The following is a 21961-nucleotide window of genomic DNA, read 5'->3' as shown; positions in this document are numbered from 1 at the left end:
TTCATCTGGTCAATTGAATTTACCAGATGCTCATTACAGAAACATTTACTATCAATAGCAGACCATAACACTAATTGTGATGCAGACATGGGCTTAGCCAAGTTGGTTAGAGCGGATGTGCTCCCCATTCTGCACTCGAGTTTGAATCCCCCTCTCCATAGTTTAGATTAAATTAAAGTAGAATTTGTATAAAAGTTTTTTAAAAAAATAACACAATTTGTGATGACATGTTTATTCATCCCTAAAGCTTTGTCTTCCTGTCCAAATGTCAAGTGATGAAATGGTTTTCTCTACTGTTTCAATAGACTATATGAAAACTTCTGAGAAATAAAAATTCTTTATGGTTGATAAGGGTCACAATCCTGAAAAAAACCCACGCTCCTTAATTAGACAAGCAAGAAAATTGTCAAGAAGCTCACACCATGAAGTTTCATGGGGTCTACCATGTGCAAATATTGCCCCACAGAATCTGTACCCTACAGAGTAAGTTTATAGTTCAGGATAAGATCACCTGGCAACAGTGCAGAATTAATGAGCAAATGGTTAAAAAGATTATGAAACTTTCTACAGAGGCTTTGCACAAAATTCAGACATAGTTCAATCCAAGTTCCAACCAAACTACCTCCAAATGGAAGCCCATGCCTAATATAAGTTTCAACATTCAAGTTGGGTCAAGTATGTACAGCACACCCAAACTTACAGCCTGAGCTTGTTGTGGTCTAAATGAGAAATGAGCATACTTCGCAGTTATATGCATACCTATTGAAAGTTGAAAACTCCATGTAGCTTAAGTGGAAAAGTCACTCAAGTGTAGTATAACAGGCCTGAGGATAAAGCTTGTCTTTTACAGATAATGAGAGAAATGAACTATGCAAAACAAAGCATAATACCCTCCACGGGATCAGAAACTTAGATTTTTATTGAAAAATCTCGCATGTATGTCATTGTGGAGATTTAAATCTAAGGATCTAAAAACAGTAGCTTCAAAACATGTTACAAATTATAAAAAAAAAAATTGAATGGATATGTTGTATCACTTCTTCTCCCTCTTACCGCCCCACAGAGTAACAAAACATCAAATTTTTACCTCACAGCATTAGGTACTGAAACATCTTCTTCCATCTGGCCAGCTAACTGTTCCAAAACCGAGTATATTTCTTCCTTCAGAGGATGCAACCGATCTGATACGGTGAAAGCATTTACTCTATTTTCTACTTCTATCCAACTAAGGGCTCGCTCTTTCCTCACATGTCTCTCATCCATAAGTTGTCTCACCTTCTCTACCAACTCCCATTTACCATGTTCAGCATATATACTTGAAAGTAGTACATAAGCAGCAGAAGATTGAGGCTCCAATTCAATAAGGTGTTCGGCCACTTTTCTTCCCAGCTCTGTGTTTCTGTGAATTCTACAGACACCAAGTAACGCATTCCAAACTTGATCGCCAGCTTTACATGGCATATTCTTGAGCTGGTTGATTAATTCATCAAAACATCCAGCTCGACCCAAGAGATCAATCAAGCATGCATAATGTTCTTGATCAGGAACAATGCCATGATCACCAGTCATGGACTTGAAAAAACTAAGCCCTTCCTGCACTAGACCAGAATGACTACATGCATTGAGAATGACGACAACAGTTGTCCTATCCGGTTTGACTCCTGATCTGATCATGTCCTCAAACATCTGCATTGCCTCTATACCGTTACCATGCTGTGCTAAGGCAGATATCAATGTGTTCCATAATACAGTATCTTGCTTATCACCCATGAGCTTGAAAACTCTCCTTCCAGCCCCTAAATCCCCACATTTTGAATACATATCTATAAGAGAGCTCACAACAATTGTGTTGGGTCTAAAATTACTTCGGATTAAAGACGCATGTACTTGTTTACCATGCTTAAGTGAAGCTATACTAGCAGAAGCACAAAGGCAACTACTAAAGGTAAACTGATCAGGTCTAACTTGATACAACATCATCTCCGTAAACAATGCAAGGGCTTCATGCCCCAGACCATTTCTAGCATAGCCGGAAATCAAAGCTGTCCATGATACAGGGTTCTTCTCGGGCATCTGACTGAACAATTCACTAGCTGATTCCATATCACCCCATTTGGCATACCCCGAAACTAGTGTGGTCCAAGCAAGAACATCCCTCACTGGCATGTTATCGAACAATCTCCTAGCATCTCCCATCTCCCCACACTTGGTATAAGCATCAACAAGCGAACTAGAAAGCACAACATTTGACAAAAATCCAGCAAACAAAACCTGCCCATGAACTTGCCTGGTAAGCCCCAATTCCTTCAATTTCACACATACAGTCAAAACACCAGCAAAACTAAACTCATTGTAACCAATTGACAATCTCCTTAACTCTCTATAATACCTCAAAGCCTCATCACAAACTCCACTCTGGGCATAACCAATCACCATGGTGTTCCACGACACCACGTCCTTCTCCGGCATTTTATCAAACAAACTCCTCGCCTCCTTCAGATTCCTCATTTTAGCATACCCAGAAAGCATATTGTTCCAAGAATACAAATTCCTAACAGACATTTTATCGAACACCCTGCGGGCCTCAACGTCATCTGCGCATTTAAAGTACATATTAATCAAATGGTTGGCTAGAAACGTTGGGGGGTGTTTGAAACCAGTGAGCCTTAAATGGATGTGAACCCATTTGCCTTCTCTGAGAGACCCAGTGGCTCCACACTGTTGAATGAGGAAAGCGAGAGTCTTGGTGGGTAAGCGGATGCCCTTTTGAACTAATAGGTCGAGGGACGAGAGGGCTTGCGAGAGGTGGCCTTGAGAGCAGAGTTTGAGGAGAGATTGGACGACGCAGGGAGGCTTGGCGGTGAGGCGTTTGTTAGGCTTGGTGAGAGTGAGAGTTGGGGAAGAGAGAGAGGGCATTGCAGAGTGAAACCATGAGAGGTTTGTGCTGAAGTCTCTTCATCTACGGTGGGTTGGTGATGGCGGTGGTTATGGGCCTTGAGGGTTTAGCTCCGGCGACGTCGAGCATTGCCGGTAGTAATGATTGAATTGACAGTGACAATGCGGGCTCGTACACATACTAATCCGATGTTTTGATGCGTACCATGTAACTCGGGTGGGCCTTAACCCGCTTTGTTTATCTCAATAATATATATGTTTTTTATTTATTATTTGGATATCAACGATATTGAAGAAGGGAGAAATTAAGGGTCTGTTTGGGAGTGCTTCTGAAAGGGCCAAAAGCTCTTTCTAATAACTAAAAGCGCTTCTGACAGCGTTTGGCAGAAAAATTTAGAAGCGCTTTTGGGTCATAGAAGCACTTCTTGGAGAAGCACCTGCTATGTGCTTCTTCAGGAAGCACTCCCAAGTGCTTTTCCACGAAGCACTTTAATTTTTTATGAAAATTCAAGATTTTTATAATAAAAGCGCTTTTGTTAGAAGCGCTTATGAGCAGAAGTACTTCCTAGAGAAGCATTCCCAAACGAGCCCTAAGCCTAGGACCTCGAATGTAGGGGTAAATACTTTTAATTACTTGTCATATAGCTCTCGGTCATCAAGTGAGGTGGACCGCTTTGTTTCATTATAACTTTACTTCCTTAGGTTTATGGTATATAGAAGTGACTACTATATTGAGGATTAATTTGGGTACTCATATTTAGTACGAAACTTATTACATTGTATTTACTTCATATTAAAGTTTTTTCTAAAACATATGGAATTGGGTTGTTTACTAAATTCTCATAAATTGGAAAACCAAATTGATTACTAAAATGTCATCGTTGTTGGGTTAAAGTATATGACAAATTTGAAATTTTAAAAGTGTGTAAGGATATAATGGGTAAAAAATATGAATTCATAATAGGTTAGTTATTCAGGAATTAGAATACCACCTCTACCAAAAAATTCAATTCCTCCCAAATCAAGAATTGAATTCTTTGCGTGGATCTCACTCGCATTTTCATTCCAAACTGATCATCTGGTTACCTACCTCACCACTCGTGTAGGCTTTCAATTACTCATTTACTTATATATTCCAAAACAATTAACGTTTTAACCGTTGAATAGAAGTTTAGATCATGTCTCAATTTTTAATCGAGGCATATGACTTCTTGTACCAAATCCCATATTAATAACTGAATTAAGTATTAACAATTGACATCCATTTTATTAACATATTACTTATTATCATTTCATCATGCCCGTTGCCCTAGAATATTGATTTTGACTTTTCAGGTAAATAAAAAATAAAAAAAATAAAAAAAATAAAAAACTATTATCCATCATATTATGCTTGCAATTTCGTGTTTGTACAAAATATGCAATAAAATGAGTCGTGAATGATGAGTCACAACTCTTACAACCTTCCCACATGTCAATGACTCAATCAATACATAGCAACTGGTTTATGTAATCTTAATTTATCATGTCATGATGTTGCATCGACCAAATGACAATTTTAACCTCCAAAAGCCAATGGTTCATTAGTCATCATGTATAGCTAGTAGATGAGAACGAATGTGTTTTATTTAAATTTATGAAGATGCCCTAATTAGCCATTAGCATGACCAAATTAATAAAATGACATTCATAGAGTTGACTAAAAAATATACCTCTCACTTTCTTTCATACATTTTAAATGACCCTTACACCCAAGTTCAAATTCTCCACCCTGTATATTAGATTAATTTACAGTATCAATTGTATTATTTTGATAATAATTACTTATTTATTTATTTATTTATTTATTTCATATAAAATAATGGGCAATAATCCAATTTTGTCTTATTCACGTTCGACCCTAAATTTATGGGACCCAAAGTGAACTTTTTGGTCCATTTGGTAACGTTTTTGGAGAATGTTTTCAAATAATATTTTCAGAAAATGAAAACGAGAAAACGAATTTACATGTTCAAGGTTCGAGAATGCGTCTAGTAACTTAATTGGAAAACATTTAAAATGTGTTTGGTAGTACAATTACTCTTGACACCTCTCTCTCTCTCTATCTCTCTCCAAAATTAAAACTCACCCACTACCATCGCACCCACCCATTACCATCGCAATAACCCCATCAACTCACCTCTCTCCCTCTCTCAGTCATCATCAAGTGCTCTGCAAATTTCAGTAAAACCCGACGTTTATAGAATAGCTTGATCATGTATTATTTGAAGCACTTCAATAATTAAAGCATTTTCACAAATATTTAATATGCAAGACTGTATAACCCGTGGCTTGATGTGGCGCCCCTGTTTCTATATTATTAAATAGATATGTGGAAAACTTACAAATTTTGTTTTCATTTTCAAGGTTTTGTTTTCCGCCTTTTCAATTCTTACTCTCCGAACCCATATTTAATCATTTTTGTTTTGCGAAAATGGAAAATGGCTCCCGAAAACATTAACGAACGGGACCTTAAAGCGGAGGCTAGAATTCTCCGACTCTCCATCTATTTTACACACACATATATATATATATATATATATATATATATATATATATTGACCAAAATAATTCATATCATGGCTTAGAAAAATAAAAACTATAAAAGTGTATTTTCTTTCTCCTCATCCTCCTCAAATTAGCACTAACATACAATAATTCAATTTACAATGTAACAATTTTACCAAGTACAATAACCAATTTCTTTATTTCATCATTTCTATTGGATGCTTGACTACAAAGTTGTTGGCAGTATCATGAAGCGAAATTTTATCAAAATAGTTTAATTTTCCCCAATATCTCAAGCAATCAATATATATATATATATATATATATATATATATATAATGGTTTTATAGCATTCATATTGGGTAAACTTCTTAATTTTTTTTTTGTCATGTAGATATCCATATATAGTATAAAAACTGTATACTCATACCAACCAAAACATTTACTATACATACTATTGATGTGTAGACAATTTATATGTGACATTGTAACATCACAATTGCATGATAAAATGGAATTGATCATGATCATGCATTTACAACTCCCCATACTAAGATTATTTGCAAGAGTGGATTGCCCAAACTTCAATGCAAAATTCTTTAAAAATATATACATTCAACTTGAAGATGAAAAGACTTTTATATTTCTTTGGTAAGTGGAGAAATCATTTCCCCCTCGAGCACGTTTTTTTTAATTGAAAAGATCCAACAACCCAAGCAAATACTTTTCACCAAGAAAATGAAGGTGAGAGAGTGAGACTCGTGCAACATGCTTGGAAATGGTGCCCTATATTCATCACGTGATAGTCACGTGAACATCATTTACCAAATATGTACAGGCAAAGCAAACAAACACCCTCCCACATTCGTCACCATCAAAATCGGACGGTCGGTACAGGTCACGTGACTTTTGGAGAGCCACCAAACCCGCCGATCCACACGTGTGAAAAGCCAAAAGGCAAACAGGAAACCCTTTTTCCAGTTTCAGTCCACGTCATCCTGATTGGCGTCTTTCACGATGATATTGATGCAAAACTCTGGACCGTCGGATTAAAAACTTAGGATCATTCTGTACCGTTGATTGGACTCTTATCCTTAATTACTCTGCTGGTTAAGCCAGTACTGAGTGTGTAGAAATATCGAAAACACGAAGTTCGCTTAAAAGAAGAAAATCCTCGCACCTCACTCACTCTCTCTGTCTCTCAATCGAAGCGAGACCAAAGGCAGAGCCTTTATCTCTGTGACCCAGAAAACCTGGTAAGCCTTTTCTTTTATTTGTTATTTATTTCTACTTTTTTGGGTTTATTTTATCTCAGTTCGTTTCTCTTGTATTGGTTTTAGTTTTTGTGTTTTGTTTTCCGCACAAAACCCTAATAACAATCCATGGTAGGATCTGGGGGGTTTCGTTTAAATTGTTGTATTGGTTAATCATTGATATATACACAGTGGAAATGTTAATGGTGTTGTTTGTTTCGGAAATTTAGAATTTTGTAGTGAAAATTGAATTGTCAATGGAGTTTTGTTATGATTGGTTTCTTTGGGGTTTGCGGTGAATAATATGATCCTGAGATGGTTATTATCTGTTCATCATCGTGCTTATTGAGTATTGGGGTTTTCTGTGTTTTGGTGAATCTAGGGTTTTGTAGCTGCATTTTGAGGATTTGGGATGGAAAATGGTGATAAGATTGCTGGCGGGTCTAACGTGGGAGAAAACCAGAGTGTTGAAGTTGAGGTTTTTGAGGAGAGGGTTGCAGAGGGGTCTAATGGACTCAAGGATGATTTAGAAGATGATGTTTTTGAGGAGGCAATAGAGATACAAGAACACTTGCAGGAGCAGGGGACCAAAGGTGATCTGGGGGATGCTGCTGCTGTTGATGGAGAAAGAAAGGCTGAGACAGTTGGTGGTTTGGGTTTGGCCGTTCTTGTTAAGAGTCCTAGTATAGAGGATTTTGAAGAGGCAATTGGGGTTCCTGATGATGATGAGGAGGAGGAGGAGGAGGCAATCGTGAATGGTGAAGAGAAGATGGGAAGTTTTGTGGGTGGGAACAGTGTTGATGAGGCTGCAGTGGCAGGCGCAATTGATGATGGACAACCTGTAAAGGAAGCAGTGACCGATGAAACAAATGGATTGACAGACGATGGGTTGGTGGGTAGCAGAGAAGATGGAGTAAAAGAGGTTTCTCAGATTGGGGCCGGTGAAGAAATAGCAGGTTTGACAGGTGGGGATGAGGTTCATGTAAAGTCTGTAGCTCCTGAGAATGTGAAGTCTGAAACAGACAATGTTGAATCAAATGGATTGACGGATGATGGATTGGTGGGTAGCCAAGAAGTTGGGGTGAAAGAGGTTTCTGAGATTGGTGCTGGTGGGGAAAAAGCAGTTTTGACGGATGCAGATGAGGTTGATCTAAAGCCCGATGGATTGGTGGGTAGCCAAGAAGTTGGGGTGGAAGAGGTTTCTGAGATTGGTGCTGGTACAGCAGTTTTGACAGATGGGGATGATGTTGATGTAAAGCCCGATGTAGTTGTTGAAAATAAGAAACCTGAGAAGGACAATTTTGATAATTCAATTTCAGAGACAGTGCCTACAGATGAAAAGTTAGATAATGAAGCTGCTGATCTTGATTCTCCTCAAGTAACTGAATTTAACAAGGAGATTTTGAAGGAAGCTGGTAATGGTCAGGAATTAGAGGAGAATTCCTCGAGCTTAAAGATTCAGCTTGAAAAAGATGTGGGACTGCTAAGTGCGTTAGATGGCCATCCTTTGAAGGTTCAAGATGATAATGCTGCGGAGTCACAAAATACAGTACATAAAGAAGGTGATAATACTGAATCAAAAGATGCTATGCCCTGCATTGAAGCAAGACAAGAGGATAATAAATTTGAAGAACTAAGAGACACTTTGACTTGTACAGATGCAGAACATCAAGATTACAGGAATGGAGAAGTGAAAGACTCTTCCACTTTGCTGGGTTCAGGGCATCATGGGGAAGAATCTGAACTAAAAGGCATTTCATCTGATAAACAAATGTCTGGGGAGGATGGGAAGGAAAGGGCTGTGACATTAGAGAGCTCAGCTTTTCCTGAAACATCTGCAACTGAGCAGACAGAGAAGATTCAGGATGGTGATGCTGATTTGAGAGCAGAGAGTAACAAAGGTGATCAACCTCTGCAAGCTGATGAAATTGCTCGTGAAGTTTGCAACAATGTTGCTGCCCCTGAAGAGCCTGAAAAGAAAGAAAGCATTCAGGCAGCGAAGGGAATCAATAAAGTGAACAGAGAACAAGAGATTCAGCCAGCATCAGTGCATTCTTCTTCATCTGGAAATTCTACAAACCCCACTACCCCTCCTACTCGTCCAGCTGGCCTTGGACGTGCTGCCCCACTATTGGAACCTGCACCTAGGGTGGTACAGCATCCTCGAGTAAATGGTACAGTATCTCATGTGCAAAACCAGCAAATTGAGGACCCCGCTAATGTAGAGGCAGAGGAGTCTGATGAGACTCGTGAAAAGCTTCAAATGATAAGAGTGAAATTTTTGCGTCTTGCACATAGGCTTGGGCAGACTCCACATAATGTTGTTGTGGCTCAGGTTTTGTACAGACTGGGACTAGCTGAGCAGCTGCGTGGTAGAAATGGGGGCCGTGTTGGTGCTTTTAGTTTTGACCGTGCAAGTGCCATGGCAGAGCAGCTTGAGGCATCAGGGAATGAACCCCTTGATTTTGCTTGCACAATTATGGTTCTTGGAAAGACAGGAGTTGGTAAAAGTGCAACCATCAATTCTATATTCGATGAAGTGAAGTTCAACACTGATGCTTTTCAGATGGGGACTAAGAAAGTACAGGATGTTGTGGGGACCGTGCAAGGGATTAGAGTACGAGTCATTGACACACCTGGCCTTTTACCTTCCTGGTCTGACCAGCGTCAGAATGAGAAGATTCTCCTGGCTGTGAACCGCTTTATCAAGAAAACTCCTCCAGATATTGTGTTGTATCTTGATAGGTTGGACATGCAGAGCAGGGATTTCAGTGATATGCCACTCTTGCGCACCATCACAGACATTTTTGGGGCATCTATATGGTTCAATGCGATTGTGGTTCTGACTCATGCTGCGTCAGCTCCACCTGATGGCCCAAATGGCACAGCTTCTAGTTATGACATGTTTGTCACTCAACGATCTCATGTTGTCCAGCAAGCCATTCGTCAGGCTGCCGGGGATATGCGGCTCATGAATCCTGTTTCATTAGTAGAGAACCACTCTGCTTGCAGAACTAATAGGGCTGGGCAGAGAGTTTTGCCAAATGGTCAGGTTTGGAAGCCTCATCTGTTATTGCTCTCATTTGCATCCAAGATTCTGGCTGAAGCAAACGCCCTATTGAAGTTGCAAGATAGTCCACCCGGAAAACCTTTTGCAACTCGGTCTAGGGCACCTCCTTTACCTTTCCTTCTCTCATCCCTCCTTCAATCAAGACCACAATTGAAGCTGCCTGAGGAGCAGTTTGGTGATGATGACAGTCTAGATGATGAACTGGATGAATCTTCAGATTCTGATGATGAATCAGAATATGATGAATTGCCACCATTTAGACGTTTGGCAAAGGCCCAGGTGGAGAAACTCTCTAAAGCTCAGAAGAAGGCATATTTTGATGAGTTAGAGTATAGGGAAAAGCTTTTCATGAAGAAACAGTTGAAGGAAGAGAAAAAGCGACGGAAGTTGATGAAAAAGTTGGCAGCTTCAGCAATGGAACTGCCAAATGATTATGGTGAAAATGTTGAAGAGGAAAGTTCTGGGGCAGCATCTGTTCCTGTTCCCATGCCAGATTTGGCCTTACCTGCTTCCTTTGATTCTGATAATCCAAGTCACCGTTATCGATATCTAGATTCCTCCAACCAGTGGATCGTAAGACCTGTTCTAGAAACTCATGGTTGGGATCATGATGTTGGTTATGAGGGCATAAATGCAGAAAGATTGTTTGTTGTTAAAGACAAAATACCCTTGTCTTTTTCTGGCCAGGTTACCAAGGATAAAAAGGATGCCAATGTCCAAATGGAAGTAGCTAGTTCAATAAAGTATGGGGAAGGGAAAGCAACTTCATTAGGATTTGATATGCAGACTGTTGGGAAGGACTTGGCTTATACTCTGCGAAGTGACACAAGGTTCAGTAATTTTAAGAAGAATAAGGCAACGGCTGGTCTCTCAGTTACTCTCTTGGGTGATGCTTTATCAGCTGGGATGAAAGTCGAAGACAAATTTATTGCTAATAAACGGTGCCAGATGGTTATGACTGGTGGTGCAATGACTGCTCGTGGTGATATTGCTTATGGTTGTACTTTGGAGGCCCAGTTGAGAGACAAAGATTATCCTTTGGGTCGTTCGCTATCAACTCTTTCGCTGTCCGTAATGGATTGGCATGGAGATCTTGCCATTGGAGGCAATATACAGTCTCAGATTCCAGTTGGACGACATACAAACCTGATTGCTCGTGCCAATGTAAATAATAGGGGGGCTGGACAAATCAGTGTGCGCTTGAATAGCTCAGAACAGCTTCAAATAGCTTTGTTCGGCCTCATTCCTCTGCTCAGAAAGTTCTTCACGTATCCTCAACAGTTGCAGTATGGACAATGATGAAAATTAGAGTAATATTTGTGCTGCAGCAGCCTTGTGGTATAGGTCATCATCAAGAGTGGGTGAGGAGGTCATCTTGTGATGGTGATCATCACTAGTGAGTGATTCTAAGCTGCTTGTTTCAACTCATTTCAATCTAGTATTTCATTGATCATAGTGATTTTAGCTTCTTAACTAGATAATGGCAGTTGGTGAATTTTGTTCTCTTAAGGTACTGGACTCACAGTTGCTTCTTTTTCAGTCAGGCCTTTGTCTTAATTGTGTGTGGAAATTCATTTATATTGCCAAAGTGGTTGATTGCTTGGCCTCTCTTCCATTCTCTCCAGTCATTTGGTATTGGTTGTGCATGGTTAAGGGCTTTGAATATAAAATTGAGTGTTTTACTTTCTTTACTTGATGTTCTTTGTGCATGGCAGAGGGCTCTGTAAACAATCAACTTTTAAGTCTTTTTTGGGAAAGGTAGAGCAGCACCAATAGGTTCCCCCAGTTTCTTTGTCTAGTATAGGGTGAGCCATCACCAGGATGACAATTGACAAATGCGGAGGTCATCTTTTGCTTGAGAGATGGTGTTTGCTGTTTTCCTCTTCGGTGTATTTGGAACGCAGTCTTATTCTTGACAGCATGTGCCTTTTTGATGCAGATTTATGAATTGTGCATCAATTAGACTTTTCCAACTCTGGTCTTGGAATCTGCCGAGATCTGAGTGACAAGTCATGACTTAGTTTTCATTTCTGTTATCTGTTAGTTGAAGATCATAATTTTCATCATGCCAACAGCTAGATCCTCTAAGAAACAGTGGTAGAACAGATGTTTAATAAGAATTAAACTCTACTTGGGCTGAGATATATTTTCTTTTGAGACCTACCTACGGAAGTGGGTCTTATAGATGTGGTCAACAATGTGGTCAGTATATCTAGTCCAAAAATGCCCGTATACCAACCGATAGAAAAAGAGAAAAAGAAAGTGCATAATTTATAAGTCATATGTGTCATCACTTCACAATGGGGTCTTTAGAAAGGGGCAATTGCTAACATTCTGCCAGCAAGGTGCCAAGGTTTAACAAGCCCATGAAAGTCGCATATCCTTTCAAGTGATGTTTTAGTTGAGGGTATTGATGCTGTTTTGTATAAATCATTGAAGACAAGGTGGGGTTTGGAGCAGTTGGTGGGTTTAAATGGTATTTACCTCGTTTCGTTCCCCTACTGCAATTATCGTTGATCAAAGAAACTGCATAAAAATACTAACTAGTCTATGGTCGTCTGCTACTCATTGTCTCCGCTTGATTGGATGAATATGCTTGTGGCAAATTTGATATATAGTTGTGGCTAGTTCATTGTTGTCACGTCACGTAACTTTGTTGTGGGTGAATAATTCTATTGTAGAAAAGAAAAAAGAAACCAGTAAAAGGACTTGTAAGGTGGGTTGGCTTCATACTTCATCCTTGCATGAGAATATTTCAAACGAGTAATTTTTAGGGGCTTCAAAACCTATCTCAAAAGTTAGGGTTTTAAACTTATGTGCTAATGTTATACTTGTTTATGTCATTCGCCATATTATTTGGTGACTGAAATACGAGAAATTCTTTTGCGTCTTTAATATTATTATTTTCATACCATGCGGTGTGGTGACATAAAGAAACCCAAAATTTGCTCACCAAATCCAATAGAAAATACAAATATCTCCAGCAAGTCCCAACTTTGTATAACATATTAAAAGGCAGCAAAGCACAAAAAAACTGTTAAACAAATAGTAAAACAAACCCACGATTTCCACCACTCTTCTCAGTCAATAATGCAGAGCTACAGCATTGTATTCGACAATGGCAAGAGTAGTATTAATAAAATAAGTCTTGGCCAACGCAAACCCACGTGCCAATCGGAAAACACCAGTTCCACCGATTATTGGCAACTCTCTGACTGAATGCACAACTGGGTTACGACCCAAAACGGTGAGGCTGCTCCCATTGTGCTTGCCGCTTGTGAAAACAAAGTTCATAGCCATAAGAAGACTCACTTCCTCTTGGGAGGCGAATCCATAGAGCCCTTGGGCTCGACCCAAGAGCTCAGACGTGGGTTCGGATCCCTTGGTTAGTGCGTTGTCAAAGACGTTGACTAGCCCGAACACGGTGGGCGATTTGAAGGTGTTGGGTGCTCGGGCTACCCCCACTGAGGTCTGGTTTGGGCCCAAAACGACGTCGTGGAAGTAGAAGCGCAGACGGGTCAGCTTCTGTTTTGCTAGATGAAGGTTTTGAAACCACTGCTCAGTCTCAGATCCTTCAATGGTGCTTTGTACCATTGGCATGGCTAGGCATAGTGAGATCAAAAGGTTTAGAAATATTAGACCAACCTTTCCCATTTTTGTGTCTCTGTGTACGTATCTCTCAATTGAGAAAACTTTGAAGGGCGAGGAGGGATTTTATAGTGGAACTGTGGAAGCATCCAACCTTATTCTCTGTATTTTAATTGTTTTTCTTCAATTGGTGGCCCACTAGCCCATAATCCTGCATAAATTGGCACCTTGTTGCATGATTAATTTAGAACAAATAAGCTACATTTTTTAATCTCTCCTTAACGTGAATTTTAATTTCGATTTGCATAATCAAATGCACTCATGTGGTCCTTATTTCATGGCGGGAAGAAAAGTCATAAAAATTCAAGAAAAAAAAAAGAGAGGAGAAAAAGCAGTTGGACTGGAGGAAACAATGATGGTGGATGCAACACTTTAGCTTATCATAATCCAACGTTTTACATGACAAACAAAGTTCAACACCAAACCAAAGACACTTTTGTGGGTCTTGGTAGGGCATTGGATTATCATTAAAGGAGTTGTAGGTAAGTTCCTTTGATCTAAACTAAGCATGGGTGCTAATGATTTTTTGGTCTAATGATGCACCTTGTTGAAGAAGATCTAAGTTCAAATCTCATCTACGACACTTGTTAATATACATATAGTTATTCTCTCATCCGAATGTCCGCACATTAGGAGTGAATCTCTGGTGTAGATGAGGGTGGTTGTATGATGGCATTGGGCTTCGTGGCACATTTGTTGCCATGTTAGGAGTTAATAGACTTGTTAACAGAAAAATTAACGGCGTGCATGAAATTGATAAGAAAATCAACTTTGTGTATGCGATTAAGACGTAAAAAATTTGATGTATCGAATTCTAAAAGTCAATAAATTTTACCGTAATAAAGTGAAAATTACCCTACAAATATCTTCAAATTTAAAAGAATCAAAAGTAGTGTAAAGTCCAAACAAATTCATCATCACAATGCATAGTGGCGGACCCGGCATGATTTACCTTAGACAAATTTATTGAAGTGAAATTAAATTGTCATGACAAGGATGACAAATCGTGGAGAAGAATCACTCAGTGTCATGGAAAATCGAGGCCAAAAAAGGTGTTTACTTTTGCATGGCCAAATCACTTTCATTTCCTTTATTTTTTGTGATGGCAAATCAGACAATAAAGCTAAGCAATTATATCTACCCGCCTATGATTTATTATCAAAAATGATTCTTTGCATCAAATTACTTTTTTCAGATGCAATTTCCTTTATTTTAATATAAACATGTCACAAGAAGAAGGTTTGAGATGTTTGGACAGGTGTCGAATCTCCAAAGGACCAGAACGGTGGCTAGGAAGAGTCACAGTGCAAGTGGTGGGTTTTTATTCCCTATGTTACATGAAAAATATGTGGAAGAGAATTGATAGGAATCAAAACGGCAGGGCTGAAATACTAGGAAAATTTGTCGACAGAAAATCGTTCCATAATTTGATAGACCTTTTACGCTACCAAATTCTTGGATCACATATAATTATCAAGGCATAGAAAAGCTTTATATTGACCAGTCATCAAAAAGCTATTTCAATATGATTTTTATGTCAATTTTATAATCTAGAATTTAGGTCACCAACCTAAAGAAAATAAGATGATGAGTATAAAAAATAGCAATTTTCCTTTGAACAGACATTAAGCGTTGCATTGGTGATTTTTGACCGTTGATTCATATTTTACGGCCTATGTGAGAGAATAGGGACTCTAAGAAAATAGGTATCACGGCTCAACATTAAGCAAATAGCAAATTGAACCGACAAATTCCTAACTATTTGCACCATATCAATCGAATATAAATTCATCACCGACTATTTCTAATAAAGGTAAGACTCATCAAGAAATGGTAGATGACATAAATGACATTATTATTCGACTATAAAAGTATATAAAACAAGTAGTAGACGGATGAAACATCAAAAGAAAAAGTAACTCACTCTAGTGAATTACAGTAACATTGTACCCAACAATTGCATCACCCGTGGTAAAATCAATCCAATGTGTCTTGGCAATCGCATACCCCCGGCCCAACCGGAAAACCCCGGTTCCAGCCACGACCGGCATCTCCCGAACAAGGTTCATAGCCTGGTTCTTACCCAGAATACTAATCGAGCTACCGTTGTACATGCCATCCGTGAACCCAAAGTTCATGGCCATAATCAGCCCAAGCTCTTGCTGGCAAGATGACCCGTACAGTCCTTGGGCCCGACCCACGAGCTTGGAGTTCGGGTCGGCTGTTTCAGTAAGCGGGTCATCCGCCATAAGCAAAGCTCCGAAAAGGGTGGGGGACTTATTGGTGTCTGTGGCTTGGGCTACACGCACGGCGCTTGGGGTCTTCCCGCTGACTGTGTCGTGGAAGTAGAACTGGAGGTTGGTCACTGTCTCCGACGTCGTCTTCTTTCTCGTCTTGAGCTTCTTGGCCCACTTCAGCTCCGTGGAGTTTTGAGCTCCTTCAGTGGCTGCCAGTAGAGAGATGAGCATGAGCAAAATCAGAGGGGTTGCTGGGTTTGCCATTGGGTGTAGTTTTGGAGGGTGTTTGCTGGGTTTGGGTTTGCAAACTGGGTTAAATAATGGGCGAGAGTTCAAACGCCGTTAAGCTACCCATCAACTAGAAGAAGATTTTCATTGGGGGCCACTAGTTATAAGTGGCCAACTCTCTTCTTTCACCAGGATTTTGTCTCAACTTTCCACAAAGAAAAAACAAGTCAAAAACACAGCTAGGGTTTTCAATTTAGAGTGTCTAAATTTCTTTTAATATTTTCGATATTTAAAAAAAAAAAAACTACTTTTAATATTTCATTAGCGAAAAGAATAAAAGTAAGACAGATTAGGGCATGTTTTTTAGTGGGGGACCCATAAATTTTGTTCCTAAAATTATAATTACAAATGTGAAGCAAGCAAAACAAAAACAGAAACTAAAAGAGAAAATGGGTCGTAAAGGACCTTCTAGTGTAGTGATTTGGAACAAATGCTTCTAGGTTAGAGTCTTATCATCCGTGTAGTGTATGTGAGTTTAGTATATTATTGCCCCTCTCAATATATAGGAAAGGTCCTTAAAATTTTTTTGAGAAAATGGGTCCGTAGTTTAAGATACATGGATGATGTCATAGTTTTTCCTATCAAGAATTGAAGAGAAACAAAACTTTCTACAATTACTAAACAGGGTTTAAACCTTAAATTGAAACTATAGAAAAGCAATGCAAAATGAAATTTTTTATGCCTTTCAAATAATTAATGGGTAAGGAAGGAGTGGCGGTGGCCTGGTCACCATCATATAAATCAAAATTTCATAATTGCACGAAAAAGTTGGTTGGCCTATATTATTTCTTGCCGACCCGAACAAATCCAGAAGTTCTTTTTTCTTTTTGTACTTTGGTTGGAATAAAAACATATATGCATGGCTGTTGCGTAATTAAGGAACCCGAAATTCAAATGGGATGCTATCTATATATGCATGTTTGTTTACCTAAGTTTTTATTTTTAGCAACTGTCTCAAGTATGCATGCGAGCATGAACGACTGTTTTAAGTATACAGTACGCGAGCATGGGCGACTGTCTCAAGTATTTCTTTCGATCGGTTAATTAACAACATTTGTTATATTTTTCTTTCATATAAATCCAATCACCAATTATAATTCGTGGGAATTAGTAATTAACACAAAGTTCATATTATAATGGCTGGTTTATTTAATTTAATTATCCCAGTAAACCACAAATTATTTCCATGATCAACATTGCTCAATTCAATAATGAACTAGAGTAACCTTGAACTCAAGAATGGCGTCACCGTTGGTAGCATTCAAAAATTGTGTTTTCACCTTGACAAAACCTTTCGCCATTCTAAACCTCCCTCTCCCTCCCACGACTGCCAGCTCACGCTCCCCCGGCTCCATAATCGGGTTCCTCGAGAACACGCTGAAGGAGCTCCCGTTAAACTTACCCGTCGTAAAACCGAAATCCGCGTACATCACTAGCCCTAAGCTGTTCTCGTCCTGGACGGATGACACGTAGAGCCCCTGCGCATTCCCGACCACTTTTGAAGTGAACTCGGGGCCCTCACGGAGCGCGTCGTCGATGGCCCAGACGCTGCCGAATGGCGTCGCCGACTTGTCGTATTTCGTGCCTTTCGGACGTGCGACTTCTACGGCGGAGGGCTTGGTGCCGCTGATGATGTCGAAGAGGTAGAAGTGGAGGCGCGTGACTTTTTGTCTGTGGCGGACGTTGGGCAGCGTGGCAGAGTGGTAGGTAGAGAGTGTTGGTGTGATCGCGGTGGTTAGGAGAGTCAAACCCAAAACGAGGACGAATCGACTGCCTTCCATCTCTTTTTTTTTGGTTTGTCGGTATTTGTTTGTTTGTGTGTGGGGACAGTTGGGGTTGAGGTGTTGTCTTATATAGCAGATCAACATTTGTGATCGGTTTGGAGTTGGATGATCCTAGCCGTTACATTGTGATTCATTTTGTGGTAATTAGTCTTATATGATAATAATATCTATTAGGGCAAAACTATATTTTCTGCTTAATCAGTCCTAAAGATGAAGATTTCTCTCTGTTGTTTTATAATTTCAGTTACCATATATGAATGGGGACATCAGATATGACATATATTTTGCTTAATTTTCTGTACTTGTCTGGAATGGAGATTAAGAACTATTTCGATTCATAAATTCTCCGATATTTAGTTATATATAAGGAATAAAAAAGCGGTATTGCTAGGGGCACAAACTCTTTACCAACTTATTTTCTTCTTAATTAGTCCAAAGATGGATATTTTCTTTGTTTTCTTTGTTGTTTAATTCAGGTTACCATAAATGAATGACAAGATATGATATTTTGCTTATTTTTCTTTACCTTGGTGGAATCCGGATTGGAGATTAGAACTATTCCGATTCATGAATCAAAAATTATATATGTTACACATTGAAAATCAGGATTTAGATGAGTTACTATTCATTACCATATTCCCAACTTCTCCAGTTCTTGACTTCTCCCACTCTAATTCAAGTAAATATGAAATTATCAAAATTTTGTCCCAACTAAGATGTATCATGTAATTTATAGATGACATTACAACACACTTGGTTCATGATTGCGAAAAAAGAAGTAAACTTCGGTTGAAGGCTTATTCTAAATCATTATCAAGGCAAAAATGTAGGAGCCTTCCTAACTTTAGTAGCTTGCTCAAAACCATAGGCAATCTGGATCAGCTTTGGCTCAGAACCCTTCAGTCCCCCAAAGGTTATGCCAAAGGGCACACCCTTCTTGTCATATCCAGCAGGGACACTAATTCCTGGGAAACCCCCAATTGCAAGCACAGGGGAAACATCTGAACCAGGAGTCACCAATGCATCTAGCCTGTTGTCTGTCAACAATTTCTCAAACCCATATTTTGTCAGCTTTGCTAGATTCAACAATGCAGCCTTTTCATTGTTGCCTATCCCATTTGTTGCTTGGGCTGCGAGAAAAATGTCTTGTCCAAATTCCTTGATCAATTCCTTCACAGAAAAATCAAGTTTATTGGTCATCATTGAACATGGTTTATAGGGAACTTATTGTGCATGTGTATAATTTACTTACCACACCCGAGAACTTGAGGTTGAAGGCGATTACATCTGCCAATGATCGAACTGGAGATACCACCAGGTCTTTTAGATATGCATTCAAGGCTAGCTTGAACTCAGCCAGTGATGCTGTTGCTTCCCCACTCAAATTGAAGTTCAAGATAACATCAATGTTGGCTATTTCTAAATGGTCTACCAAAACAGCACCTCCTTGCCTGCAATTTGCAGAAAGAACATTGTATCATGTTAAACACTACATTTAATTGGTTCAATTGGACTAGTAACGAGCTCGAAAGTGCATACAGTGCTACCTTAGAGTCTGGAAATATTTCTCAAACGCTTGAAGCTGGGGAGATCCGCTGCCTGAAGTGAAGAAGGGATCCCTCACTATTCCTAGTCTCTTTCCTTTGAGCCCGTACGCCTGAAGAAATTGTTTGTAGCCACCGCTTGGAATGTACTTGGAGGCTTCTCTGGTTGCTTGATCATTGTAATCATAGCCTACAATGGCATCAAGAACATGGACGGCATCTGAAACTGTCCTGGTGATGGGCCTATTACATTCAACACAGTATAATACTACATTAGCTAAGGTTGCGGAAGTATAAACAAGTAATGAACATCATAACACAAAGAGAATTTTCTTGGGCTAAGTTTTCTAATTGAGATGGAGGAACAGAGTAGAACAATCTAGACAATCAAATGTTTGGTTTCGATTAGGAGCACGTACCCAACGGTGTCCTGTCTGGGAGTTATCGGAATCACCCCTGCACGGCTGGTGAGGCCAACTGTTGGTTTGATGCCCACAACTGAGTTGAAACTTGCTGGACATAATATGGAGCCATCAGTCTCAGTCCCCAGAGATACTGCTACCAAATTTGCTGCAGCTGAAATTGCTGATCCACTGCTTGATTCACAGGGAGTTGCTGATAGCACATAAGGGTTCTGCACACCACCATAGAGCAATGAAATTGTAATTACAAGTTATGCGAAAGATCCATACTAATTCACAAGAATTTGACAAGAACTTCAAAGCTCACCTTTCCTTGGCCACCTCTGGCACTCCAGCCAGCGGGTGCTGTAAGAGACCTGAACTGAGCCCACTCACTTAAGCTAGCCTTCCCCAATATGATGGCTCCCGCGCTCCTCAACTTGCTCACCACACCGGCATCACGAGGCACGACTGAGCCAAGCAGAGCAAACGAGCCAGCAGTGGTGTTAAGCTTATCTTTGGTTCCAATGTTGTCCTTGAGCAAGATAGGAATGCCATGTAACCCAGAATAGTAACCGGGGCCCTTTGCCTTTCGCTGATAGTCCGCCTTATCAGCTTGGTAAAGGGCATCTGGGTTCACCTCTATGACTGCATGAAGGACCGGGTGGAGCCTGCGGATTTCTTGAAGGTAGAACTCAACAAGTTTTCTTGAAGTCAGTTGGTTCTGTTTGAAAGCTTGTTGGAGATCAGAGATTGTAGCTTCTCTAATATGGAACCCATGGACAGAAAAAGTTTGGGACCCAAATGAATCTAAGGATAGAAGAATGAGAAGCAATGATGGGAAGAGAGGAAAGCATGATGGTGACTTTGCAGCCATTGAAGTAATGTAGTGGCTGTTTTGAATTGCTCAGAGGAGTTCTACCAACTACAATTTATATAAACAAAAATTTTGGACCACTGACAGTTTCTTAATCCCAATCAAACCTACAAAATCTGACTAACCTTTATCCATCAACGGAGAGTCACCACCACCACCAGTTGCCATTTACATATTAAAGCCCAGCTACCCCCATCCTCCCTGGTGTTCGTTCTCCAAAGTGATGGGCTTCCCTGTCCTCCACAGGTGTAAGGTTTTTCGTCCAGTTAGGCTCTGACGCACGCCTTCAGGGGCGGCGTCCTTAGTTGTTTTGTTTGGTGTGCTTTGTCTGTTTGGACCAATGTTTTGAAAGGCATGCCTAAGCGCGCCTGAGAGCGTGAGGCGAGGCGAGGCGATGGTAAAACGCCTCAGGCGTACCTCTGTTTAGCGATTGTTGTTAAAGGCATACGCCAAGTTACGGAGGCGTACGCCAAATTCCAAAAGCGTACGCGTGAAATTGCAGAGGCGTTGCAGAGCGGAGAAGAAGACGATGAAACCTAACTTTATTTTTCATTTGAGTACCTCAATTTTCAAAATGGTAACATGGTTACTTCTGTCAATTTTTCTGTTAAATGCAGGGGCAAAATTGTATTTTTATATCAAAATTGATTAAAATATGAATAAAAAATTAAAATTAAACTCTCTCTCTCCCCTTCTATCCCGATTTATACTCCCCCTAAAGTTTATTTTTTTTTGGGTTGGTTTTTTATTTGATTTTTTTTATTATTATTTTAAAGAAATTATTTTTTATTATTTTTTTGGTTTAAATTTAAAAATACTATTTTGCTCTTGCATTTAACGGAAAAAGTTAACAAAATTGGCGGCAGGACCATTTGTCCTAACCAGCTAGCACCAATTGCAATTTGCCAGCTGACACTTGGAAAGTTGATTTTATCATTCTTTTATGCTTGCTTTAGAAATAGAGAGAATATATGCATATGCAAACAGAACCTTCCCATATTTCAGGTTGTGTGAATGAAAACCTTTGCAGCCTGAAGTGGGATTGAAATTATATTGTTTCTAACCATGAGATGTGGTGTGGTGGTAGCTTACCTCATTCCTTAATCATGAGGTTGGGGGTTCGATCCCCACCCATGGAAATGGAGCGCATTTCATGGCCAGCCGTTTACCTCTATTGGGAGAGCTCCCGCGGCGAAAGGGATTAGTCACTGCTGTCGGCGGTGGATACCCTTGGGTCTCACCTAAAAAAAAAAAAAAAAAATTATATTGTTTCTTTCTTTTTTATCTTTTTCCGCACATTTTCCTTCAAAGTTCATGATAGCTGGTCTGGTCCCAAATCAAGGGTTCAGATTATCAGAAACGAACTACCAACGAGTGTCACATATATTTTGCTTAATTTTCTGTACTTGTCTGGAAT

At 39.7% G+C, this 21961-nt stretch overlaps 5 protein-coding genes and 1 pseudogene across 5 annotated transcripts; 1 reads left to right on the top strand and 5 right to left on the bottom strand.

Moving 5' to 3' along the window:
- Positions 1-884: 884 nt before the first annotated feature.
- On the bottom strand, positions 885-3118 carry LOC110753727 (Pentatricopeptide repeat (PPR-like) superfamily protein). The gene has a single exon (XM_021954673.2). It carries the CDS (start codon positions 2914-2916, stop codon positions 1084-1086), a length of 1833 nt encoding a protein of 610 aa, XP_021810365.1. The 5' UTR covers positions 2917-3118; the 3' UTR covers positions 885-1083.
- Positions 3119-6539: 3421 nt separating this feature from the next.
- On the top strand, positions 6540-11456 carry TOC120 (translocon outer complex protein 120). Its single transcript, XM_021954777.2, has 2 exons — positions 6540-6698; positions 7078-11456. The coding sequence occupies exon 2, from the start codon at positions 7108-7110 to the stop codon at positions 11062-11064; it is 3957 nt and encodes a 1318-aa protein (XP_021810469.1). The 5' UTR covers positions 6540-6698; positions 7078-7107; the 3' UTR covers positions 11065-11456.
- Positions 11457-12656: 1200 nt separating this feature from the next.
- Positions 12657-13533, bottom strand: LOC110753807 (dirigent protein 22 pseudogene; annotated as a pseudogene).
- A 1718-nt stretch (positions 13534-15251) lies between these two features.
- LOC110753741 (dirigent protein 23-like) lies at positions 15252-16065 on the bottom strand. Its single transcript, XM_021954694.2, has one exon. The coding sequence runs from the start codon at positions 15912-15914 to the stop codon at positions 15339-15341; it is 576 nt and encodes a 191-aa protein (XP_021810386.2). The 5' UTR covers positions 15915-16065; the 3' UTR covers positions 15252-15338.
- Positions 16066-17087: 1022 nt separating this feature from the next.
- Positions 17088-17733, bottom strand: LOC110753817 (dirigent protein 15-like). The gene has a single exon (XM_021954792.2). The coding sequence runs from the start codon at positions 17717-17719 to the stop codon at positions 17144-17146; it is 576 nt and encodes a 191-aa protein (XP_021810484.2). The 5' UTR covers positions 17720-17733; the 3' UTR covers positions 17088-17143.
- Positions 17734-18393: 660 nt separating this feature from the next.
- LOC110753743 (putative amidase At4g34880) lies at positions 18394-21111 on the bottom strand. The gene is made up of 5 exons (XM_021954696.2): positions 19996-21111; positions 19686-19900; positions 19270-19509; positions 18975-19173; positions 18394-18892 (listed from the first exon to the last, which is right to left on the bottom strand). The coding sequence occupies exons 1-5, from the start codon at positions 20542-20544 to the stop codon at positions 18536-18538; spliced, it is 1560 nt and encodes a 519-aa protein (XP_021810388.1). The 5' UTR covers positions 20545-21111; the 3' UTR covers positions 18394-18535.
- Between the last annotated feature and the right edge of the window lie 850 nt (positions 21112-21961).

Source organism: Prunus avium, chromosome 8, assembly GCF_965620075.1.
Source record: "Prunus avium chromosome 8, drPruAviu1.hap1.1, whole genome shotgun sequence".
Lineage (NCBI taxonomy): Eukaryota > Viridiplantae > Streptophyta > Magnoliopsida > Rosales > Rosaceae > Prunus > Prunus avium.
This window is presented reverse-complemented; position numbering and strand designations above follow the sequence as displayed.